Consider the following 10,620-nt stretch of genomic DNA (forward strand, 5'->3'; position numbering starts at 1 on the left):
CGTTCCTGGGGGGGTTTAAGGCAGGGCTGGATGTGGCATTCTGGGGCGGTCCCGTGGTGTAAAGGAGACCACTCCAACTCCGAATCCCGAGGTCCTGAGTTCGAGTCTCAGTGAGGACCGTCCCCTGGCAGTTCAATGCCTCCCTGCCATGCCATCCCGTCAGATCTCGGATGCTCAGCAGGGTCAGCCCCGGTTAGTACCGGGGGCTGTGACAGTCCCGAGGACTTCCCTGTCACTGTGCAAGCTCGCTCGGCCATGGCAGAGGGACCTCAGGACTGAAACGGTGGGGCCAGTTCTGTGCACGCTGAGCCTCACCTAAAAAATCCACTGTGCAGGCTGGAAGGGCACACCCATGTGGGGAGAGCCCTTCGCAAACCTTCGTTCGCGAAGTCTGGCCATACACACACACAGGATGCGGCACTCAGTGCCTGTTCGGGCACAGGTGGGACACGATGACCTCAGAGGTCTTTCCCAACCTCATTGATGGTTCTGGGTTGGTTTGGGGGTTTTTGCCATATCCGTATAAAGTTGCATGGAGCGCCACATAACCCGCGACAAAACAGCTCTGTCCCCTCACAGCTCCCTGCCCGGCAGGACAGGCGCTCCCAGCGCTCCCCAATTCCACGGGGGCGCCCGCCAGGCGCGTTCCACGCGGCTTGTCCCTCCCGGCGCGCCGTAGCGGGGCGGGGCACGAGCGCCGGAGAAGCGGCGGGAGCGCCGGGCGGTGAGTGCGGGCCCGGCCCGGCCGTGCGGGGCTCCATGCGGGGCTCCATGCGGGGCTGTGCTCTCCCTGCAACGGGTTTTTACTGGAGCCGCGTCTGTCTCGGCTCGCAGTGGGAGCGCGAGGCTCTTCCAGCGGCTCCAGGCGGGGGGGCGCGGCCCGGGAAGTGCTCGCTGTGAGGGGTTGCGGGACGGGGACGGGGATGGGGATGGGGATGGCGATGGCAGTCAGCAATAGGACAAGGGGCACAGGCTTAAGCTCTGCCAGGGGAAATTTAAGTTGGATATCAGGAAAGAATTCTTTCCAGAGAGAGTAATCAGGCATTGGAATGGGCTGCCCAGAGAGGTGGCGGATTCCCCATCCCTGGAGGTTTTTAAACTGAGATTGGACGTGGCACTGAGTGCCATGATCTGGTAAATGGACTGGAGTTGGACCAAGGGTTGGACTTGATGATCTCGGAGGTCTTTTCCAACCCAGTCGATTCTATGAGTCTATGAAAGCAAAGCCATCCCTGGATTCACGGCTGGGATTTGCCGCAGGAGGCAGCTGGCGTTTTCTGCCACGGGTTTAAAATGTAGGGAATTATTCCTTGGGCAAAGAGGCATCAGAGCAGAAGTGGAGGGAATAGGGACTGAGTGGGGTCTCGCATCAAATGGGGTGCGCTGGGTTTTAAATCGTTTCAGGTGTCTGTAATATAATCTCAAGCCTTGATTTATTCTGCTTTAACTGATTCATTTAAAGGAGTCCTTTCAAGGTTATTCCTTACTTGTATTCGTGAGCTGATGTCAAAACTGCTCTTGTTGTTCCAGTGCAGGGTTGTGTGTACAGAGCAGGTACTGACTTCTCTCTCCACCCCCTAAGGACATTAATTATGGAATCACAGAATGGATTGGGTTGGAAAAGACCTCCGAGATCATCAAGTCCAACCCTTGGTCCAACTCCAGTCCCTTTACCAGATCATGGCACTCAGTGCCACGGCCAATCTGCGTTTGAAAACCTCCAGGGATGGTGAATCCACCACCTCTCTGGGCAGCCCATTCCAATGCCTGATTACTCTCTCTGGAAAGATTTTTTTTCTGATCTCCAACTTAAATTTCCCCTGGCAGAGCTTGAGCCTGTGCCCCCTTGTCCTATTGCTGAGTGCCTGACTTATTATGGCTTAGCTCTCTAGTAATTAGAATCATAGAATCACTTGGGTTGGAAGAGACCTCTGAGATCATCAAGTAAAATCATTTGAGCAAAATGTGTTAGAGATGACAAGGCCTTTGGTGCTGCTGGAAGCTTAAAAGATGCACAGTGTGGCAAACAAGGATTCTTAGTAATAATTTCAGAAGTTACAGAAATGGCTTTAGTAGCTCTGTCTCTCTACCTCCACCCTTCAGATTTGGCTTTTATCTCCTTTGATATTCTTTCCTGCTGAAAGTATTAAGAATCAGGGGTCTGCCTGTCTGTACAGGGTATTTAAACCAATATGGGAGTGTGTTACTCAGCCAAATGTTTTAACTTCTCAGCTTGCCAGAGAAGATCAGGATGAGTCTACGGAAGCAAACCCCGAGTGACTTCCTAAAACAAATCATTGGAAGGCCAGTTGTGGTAAAATTAAATTCTGGAGTTGATTATCGAGGTAAGTTCTGTCTGTCTCTCACAGTGAGTACAGGAGTTGACTGGGGAGGCTGGAGGAGATGCATTGATTTTGAAAAGCAAAGCAGTGTGATCCAGAATCTTGGAGTTTGTGAATACAGATCTCAGAATGGCCACATTAGAAAATCAGCTGTGGAGAAACTGATGAAAAGGAGATTAATGGTGGATTTAGAGATTAAAATTACTGATTTAAATCATTACTGCTTATTAAACTGGAGTCTTGGGCTGAATATTAGTCACAGATTATTAAACTGGAGTCTTGGGCTGATTCTGAGTTTCTAGACTGACATTTGTAAAGGTTTTCTGGAACTACAACTCCTGAAATGGCCGAGCAGCCCCCGCCCCTTTCAGCGCTCTGATAGCAGCCCTTGCTGGAAATACCCTTTTCTTCTGTTCTCCAATTCCTAGTGTAGATATTGGTCCAGAAAAGCTTCACAGTTAACTGTACTGTCAGTCATAAGGTGGCTCTTGCACAAGGGATGAAAGAGCTACTGACATTCTTGGTTAAACAACTGCCTAGACCTGTGTTGGACCAAGACTTGCAGGTGTACAGGAGAAAGCTTCCCGTGGCTTTTGCTGCTATGTGCCTTCTTCATTTTAACACAGTCCAGCAGTTTTATTCCAGAATTCTTCAGCCTCTCTGTATCCCTTCTTCATGCACTGTATATAGAATTACAGATGTTTTAAACTAGTACATGGAAAATTTCTGTGCAGTGAAATTTCCTGGTCCTGCTCCCATTATGGACCTGATAAATTTTTCTAGTAATATCCAGACTTAATTAAAACTTCTGTTGGGCACCATTCAGAGATTTCATTCTGCCATAACATAAAAATGATGGCTCTGCTACAGATCCCTGCTTCAGGTAGGTTTGCTGCCATTGGCTTAGCCTGGCAACCGTGAGAAGAGGCTGTTTGTGCTGTGACAAGGAACCTTTGTGTTATGACAGCTCTCAGTTGTTACTGTTCCCTGACAGAGGCAGCAGCACCTCCTTTCCTGTGCTGTTTCTCTTCAGTGTCGCTCAGATGACAAAGTTTGCAGTGTCTCGTATGTCTTTGAGAACCACATTGAGCACTTCAGGTGGGGTTGGTGGCTTAAAATTTGTGCTGCATCTCTCTAAATGACTGCTTGCAGGAGAAGGTTGAGAGAGCTCATTAAAGTCAATTAAAGCAAGTTACTTACCTGAAGGTACACACAAGGCAGGGCCAAACCAGGTTTGGGTTTTTGATGCACTTCCTGTTTGCTTTGAGATCATTGGTAAGATCTATTTGTAAATGCTGTAGATGAATTAACTCCTCCACTTTTCCCTCCACAAAGCTAGTTTAGCTGGTCAGACCTGCCAGGAATTGAGCCATAGTTCCTTGAACACCCTTATTTGAACACCCCTTCCCTACTTCCCTGTGCTCTCCATCCTTCCAACTTGATGGGATCTTGTGGTTGAAAATCTGTATACTGTTTTCCTTTGAAAAAATAGGCAGTTTGGTTTTCTCCAGAAATGTGACCAATGCCTGGAAGAGCCAAACATTTAAGAAACAGCGTCTCAGGCTTTTGTTGCAGATCTGTTTAGATTTGTGCCCAGGCTGTGTTGTTAATTTTATGTCTGTACTGGCCCAGTGCAGGTGTTGGTGTGTAACTGTGGGATGCCTGGATTCAATCCAAGTGCTTGCACATGCCCTATGGAGGGAATCAGTGGTGTATCAATGTACAATTCCTGTGTGTAGATATGGATTTGTACATTACAACATCTCTACATGCAGATAAAACAGATAAAATGCTGGCCAGGATGGGCAGTCATATTTCATGCCATTACTGGCCTAAGAGTAAGCATAAAGAAAAGGAGGAAGAGAATGGTTCCTAGTTCATGGATGTTTCAGTTTGAAAACACTGGATTTGTGACCTGCTGAGTGGTGGCTTAGGTAATTCCACATGGTCCAATTTTAATTTTGGACAAACATTTTCATTTTCTGTCGTTGCATGGAGCACTCAGGATTACTGGAATGGAAAAGAGTTTTGACATTTATTTAGTGTTTTTGGTGCATTTAGTGATACTTTATGAGCAGTCAGACTTTCCTTTGTCTGTGGAAAGAGGAAAGAAAAACAGAGAGGAAAATAATAATCTTTAAACCATGAGAAGGTGGCAGTAAAACCTTGAATTCCTATTTAATATATGGAAGATACACTTCGAAAAATGAGAATGTGTCCTAGAGGAGGATTCTCAGACTGGAGTTTTCTCTCTCCCCAAATACAGCCAATATACTATATTTCAAGTTTTACTACCAAGTAAATAACTAGGTGTTTTTCAAACAGAGGACAAAATAATTTTAGTGGCATTATCTGTGCTGAAGGATAAAGTCAGGAAAAGTCACATGTAAAAGGGATATAAAACAACTTGTAAATAGCTGGATTAAGTATGTGCACAATTAACAAATCAGATTGCATTTTCTGAGCAGTTCTATACATCTGTTAATCCTCATACTCAGTTCTTTACATGAGTAATCTGTTGATGAGATGAGTTAAATTTGTGGATGGCCGTGGTTCTGGGTGTAGACATAAAAAGAGGGATTTTGAATGAAAAATTGCCCCCATGCTGTCAGCACTTAGGAAGTGCTGTGTGAACAGGGTACAACCTTCAACAGGGGCTGTGAGAAGTGAGAACATAAATACTGGTCTAAAATAAGTGTTACCAAAATGCATATTTTCCTGATCGAAAGAACATCTAATATTGCAGGGATTTTTTCTTCAGTTGCACTACCTAAAAAGTGTAATTTTGTATTCGTGGGAAGATTTCAGTGCCATTTGAAAGCTCTTTGTCAAAAAAAAAGGTAGAATTGTGTTTCCATCAAAACAGAGACCTGCAGCCAACATTCTTCTACATCTGTAAGCATGAAGATAAATCTGAAATGTGTGTATGGTGTCCTGTATTAAAAAGTTGTTTTTCAGCTGTGTCCTTCACAAGTTTTAGTGATAACTCAATTTACAGTCTTGTCCTTACCTCATCCATTATTCTTAATGTCACAAGTTCTCTTCAGGTGTGTGGCTTAAAACACAACTGAGAAGGAGCACCTTAAACTTATAAAGTGAAAATTGTCCATCTTTTGAAAGCCATGCCTTAATGGCTTTTTTAGCCCCAAAATTTCATCAATTGATGCTACTGGAGTGCCTGGGATTCTTCTCTCCCAGCTGAATCATTTGAAGAATACATTGGCCAAGCTTGGGTTTGTTACAAAGATACAGATTTTGGGGTTTCCCCTGCACTATTCAAACACATGCATTTTCATTTATTTTAAAATAAGTTTAAAGCCTGTTCTCCTAAACTGTCACTTTTCAGGTGTCCTGGCATGCCTGGATGGGTATATGAATATAGCTCTGGAACAGACTGAAGAATATGTAAATGGACAATTAAAGAACAAGTATGGGGATGCATTTATCCGAGGAAATAATGGTAATTCCTGCTCCTTCTCTTATGGCTCATTAAAACACTGTGGTTTGATACTTCCTTCTGAATTTGAGGGCTGGCTGAGGTAGAAGAAAGCTGCCTGTAAGAATATTAGTTTTAGGCCCTCTTTGAAACCGTGACCTAATTACTTTTTACAATTTCACTTCCCAAAGTCTATGCTTTTCTGTATTCCTGTGGCCCTTTTTGCCTCTGAACCTGAAGTTCACTTAGAGAAGCACACTCTTTTCTAGCCTTCCTCAGAGCTTATTTTCTGTCATTTGACAGGCTTACTCTGCACTTACTGCTTGCTTAGGTTGCACCACAAAAGTTTGTGTTTTGCTAGACAAGCTACTGCACACATTTATGATACAGTGCAGACACTACAGTGACACTACTATTTCCTGGTGAGGCAGTTGTGTCCAGAACTGAATGAGTGCTGCTCATTAGTACTGAAGGCTATTTTCATCTTTGAGTAAAGGTTTTGCCACCAGTCAAGAAAATCACTCGTGCTTTACTGTTGAGTTTTGAATATCCCAGTGCAGTAGGTGGATTTTAGTGCACTTCAAGGACAATCCCAGGCTCCTGGAATGACTCTCTGGTATCAGTTAGGCTGTAATAACAGGACATGCCAGAGAGGAGAGAATCTAAAAATAGAAAAGATTCACAAGTCGGATGTGAAGAGACTTGCAGAGAAGGTAAATAAATGAAGCAGAGTTTGACCAAGTTACTTGGGAAGAAAATGGAGGTCAGCAAGGAGGGAGGGAATAAAAAGAAACAAGTACTGAATTCCATGTTACAAAAAAAGAGGTTGTGGCACCAGTGTAAAAGAGCATTTTGGGTGGAGAAATAATCCTTGAAATGAGGCCAAGTGCTCTTTGCAAGGCATTTGGACTGTTATGCCAAGGAGCAAAGTGACATTACAGCTGGAGAATCAATTAAAGAAATAACCAATTATGAAAGTTAAAACAAATGATGAGAGGCAGATGGCTGAAGACCAGGCTGAACAGAGAACTGAAGACATCCCAGGTTTATGAGTACACTATAATTTTATGTGGTGAATGGATCTGTTCTGGGGATATCCCCAGCCATGCAGGTGGAAGATATCTGCTGCTTCAGAGCTTATCATTAGCTTTGCCTTAAGTGCTTGGTCTTTACAGCTTTTGTTGAAAGAGCACAGCATTAGTATCTGACACCTGTAATTCTGCTGCTTAGGAGCCCTGTCATGCTCCCCTTGGTAATACTGCAAGGTACTGGCTTTGTTACTCCTCTGTTCAGCCTCCATCTGCTGCAGTGTATTATGAATGTAATACATACAGAACCAAAGTAATACATAATGTTTGATAGCATTTTTTGGAAACCAGAACTTTACTGACTTTGTTCATGCTCAACAGGATTCATTACAGTGTCAATTTACAAGCCATGGAAATAAGATATTTAAAGTAAACAGGTTTCTGCACATTATTCACCAGGGCCCTCTTCTATGTGCCACTTTCTGTTTTTCAGTGTTGTACATAAGCACACAGAAGAGGAGGATGTGAAGATGCCAGAAGAATGTTTTGTACTTGTGAACCTCTTTGAAGTGATGAGCCCTATTTGATTTGTAGTTCATAATCCACAGGTGAAATACAGAAGTGTTGAAATATTTTTTTTAATAAATGTAAACTAGTGTAAACTTCCTTATTTTTTTTTCAAAGATTTGCTTTGTTCCACTGTACAGAAAAAATAAAAAAAGAAGCATGTAGTAGTGCCACAAGGCTAATTCAAAGCAACAGCTCCTTTAATTATGCTAACAGTTAAAAAAGTCCTGATTGGAAGGTAAGCAGGCATGGAGTAATTGCAAATCACAGCCTTGTATTGATGGCAAAACAATAGTTTGACTGATGTTGGGAAGAGAACTGCTAATGTTTTGGTGACAATGACCTTTTGGTCCCTTTTGGAAAACAAAGGGTCAGCTTTAAATGCCAGTCCAGTAAGAGTCAGCGGGTAAAAAGTTCAGCTGTCCAAGAAATCTTGAATTGTGGATTGAATCAAGGGATGTAACAGTGACACTTCAACAGTTAGGGGTGGGGAGAGAATTGAGTCAAATGGAAGAAAAGCCTTAAGGGTGAAAAGAAAGCTCTGTGCCAGCTGGGGAAGTCAGTTAGAGGTGAAGAGCTCTCAGTTGGTGTGTCAGTACAGCAAGTAGCTGCTTCACCTCCAGCCTGGGTACCCCCCACCTACCTCTGCTTGGGGTGACCTTTTTTTCGTGCTCCTCTACCAAACACAATGGACTTCCTCAGTAAAAAGCAATTTTAATACCTAAAGCTACTCTGAAAACAGACTAGGAATCTAAAAGCCTTTGTAAACATGCCATATGTATCCTCTTTAGACAGTTCACTTTCTCCCATCCACTCCCCTCCAAACCTAGTACCATCTATATATTCTCTTTTTTTATGTGATAGCCAGAAATGAGAACAAATGCATTAAGCTTACAGCATGAACAGTGCATTAGGGAGGGGAAACCTCTGAGCAGACAGTGAAGTCAGAACATGTTTGTGTATATTTTTCAGCAGTGTTCCCAGGTAATCAAAGCACAGTGAGTAAATAGAGCTCAATTTCACATGGATACTCTTTCCGATATATAAAATAATTTTCTCCTTTTACATGCAGTCAGCCAAGGTAAAAGCCTCTAGAGGTTAAGATGCTTCTTTACCTGAGTGTTCCTGCACTTAACATCCACATACTCAGAATTTCTTGTTCTTCATGACAGAGTTTTAAGTTAGGGAAATGTGCCTCTTGATGAGGTTGGTGAGCCAGTTTTCTGAAGTCCTGCTTTATTCTTTGTACAGTTTATAATGCCTCCAGGAACAGAAATACATCTGGTTGTGGATGGATTAACAGAAGCGTGTGAATATAACATTTGCCCATTCTTCCTAGATACCAGTAGCATGAATGCAAGCAGGAAATAACATCTCAGTTATCAAAGGGAAAGAATATTGGTTGCAAATTTTTAATTTTACTGTTTTTTAAGATCTGGAAATAATTCTAAATTATTTTGCAGTCAGTGGTTAACCTTTCCACCTGAAGCACTTCAGAAGCCATGACAGAACACACAAATAGAGTTGCCAGTGTACAATATGCTTCAACAATTTATCATTTTCTGACAAAGGTTGAAAGAGGTCCAGGATGTAAGACAAATCACCAACTTGCTCTTCTGTAAGTGACTTCTTTTTTCAAAATGAAGGTGTAGCTCCAAGTGGGACATGCAATTTCTCATGTGCTTTGTCATCTATATGTAACTGGCAGTTTACTGTCTACTTTCAGTCCTAGAGGCTGTCTGGGTTTGTTGAGGTTTTTGATTTTAATACAGGGTTCATCTGCCCCCAGACTTCTTTCTCCACCTTTCTCTCTCCACGCACACCTGCCCACCTACAGCAATACATTTTGCACAGATTCTGATTTACTCTGAAGAGTTTGCATTGCTAATTTTTAACTGCAGTTCTGTTTCTACAAGTCTGGCTATAGAACGTGTTTCAGGATAATCTCTACTTCTGATGGTCTAATCACATACTAAACAGAGAAAATACTCTATAACTGACATGCTGAGGGTTTTTTTAATGTATTCTAGATCATGAAGTCACTATTTACTATGTGAGGTAGACAGGAAAATTTGCATTGAAGATCAGCTGTTGTAATTAACATTTAAATTTCAAAAGCAGCAAAAGAAATTAAGCATTTAATTCTCACAATCACTGCCCATCATATATTTTACATGATTTTACCTCCTTTAATTCAGTTTTTAACCCCTGTGTTTAAATCTAGTGGATATTTAAGCTTGACTTTAATTAGGCAGTCCAATGTTTGGATGTAGTCTGACTTTGGTTGGATAAAGCATTCACATTGGATTTATTCTACTTATCTTTTAGATTTTGACTTACATATTCTGTAGGACAACACTTCATTTGGAAGTAAATCAACAGCTTTTAGAATGGGACAACATGGAATGCTTTCCATAATTGCATGTATGTAATACGGGTGTATATATATACATAAACATCAAAGTAGAATGTATATTTCACCAACTCCTGATAATCTCATTTATAAGATCTTGATCTTATTGGAACACACACTTACAAAAGCAATATATCTTCCTCCATAACAGACAGTATGAGATACTAGTGCTCATATTGTTCATGTTACCTCAGTTAGCACACTGTGATGCTCTTGCTCTAGTACCTGTGTATGAAACAGCTTTGCTTGGAAATCAGTTAGATCAGAACTGACAATGAAACATTCCTTGAACAACTTGCAAGCATTTGTCCATCACTGACTGTTCTTAGAAGAATATGCCCAAAATTAAGTAATCCAGAACTAACAAAGAAAAATGACTGAATTTCAAAGAATAAGGCTGCATCATCAAACAGACTTTTATACAGTGAGGACACACCATGAAGAAAATGCCATTCAACCACTACCCCATCCTCAGCTGCATCCTCAGCTCACAGGCAAACACAAGAGCAGTAACTGCAAATTTCCTACTTCCCCACATCCAGCATATGTTTCTTGCACTTGAAAAGACAAACTGAGCCACTTAAACAAAAGCCTGGCTGGAACCAGCAGCACGTGTCCCATAAAAACTAAAGAAAGCAAGTCTGGAAGAAGAAGGTAAGTACTTACTATGTGATGAGACAGCCAAAAGCCAGATTCTTCCAGTGCCTTCAACTGCCCCTATGTAAAGGGAGCAAAGCATAGTAGGAAGGTTTTCCCTTAAAGGTATACACTGATTTGTTGCCAATTTGTTGCCACCTGGTTCCTAGTTCCAAAGGAATCTAATGCAATCCACTC

General features: G+C 42.3%; 1 protein-coding gene across 1 annotated transcript; it reads left to right on the top strand.

Moving 5' to 3' along the window:
- The first annotated feature begins 678 nt into the window (after positions 1-678).
- On the top strand, positions 679-7,472 carry LSM6 (LSM6 homolog, U6 small nuclear RNA and mRNA degradation associated). Its single transcript, XM_071555633.1, has 4 exons — positions 679-724; positions 2,233-2,345; positions 5,689-5,802; positions 7,300-7,472. The coding sequence occupies exons 2-4, from the start codon at positions 2,252-2,254 to the stop codon at positions 7,332-7,334; spliced, it is 243 nt and encodes an 80-aa protein (XP_071411734.1). The 5' UTR covers positions 679-724; positions 2,233-2,251; the 3' UTR covers positions 7,335-7,472.
- The last annotated feature ends 3,148 nt before the right edge of the window (positions 7,473-10,620 follow it).

Source organism: Pithys albifrons, chromosome 5, assembly GCF_047495875.1.
Source record: "Pithys albifrons albifrons isolate INPA30051 chromosome 5, PitAlb_v1, whole genome shotgun sequence".
Classification (NCBI taxonomy): Eukaryota; Metazoa; Chordata; class Aves; order Passeriformes; family Thamnophilidae; genus Pithys; species Pithys albifrons.

Bases quoted from the DNA above. Each gene is read 5' to 3' on its own strand.
- LSM6 (XM_071555633.1), top strand. From the start codon at position 2,252: ATGAGTCTACGGAAGCAAACCCCGAGTGACTTCCTAAAACAAATCATT. The intron at 2,346-5,688 runs GTAAGTTCTGTC...GTCACTTTTCAG, and splicing joins TTCTGGAGTTGATTATCGAG to GTGTCCTGGCATGCCTGGAT. The intron at 5,803-7,299 runs GTAATTCCTGCT...TCTGTTTTTCAG, and splicing joins ATTTATCCGAGGAAATAATG to TGTTGTACATAAGCACACAG.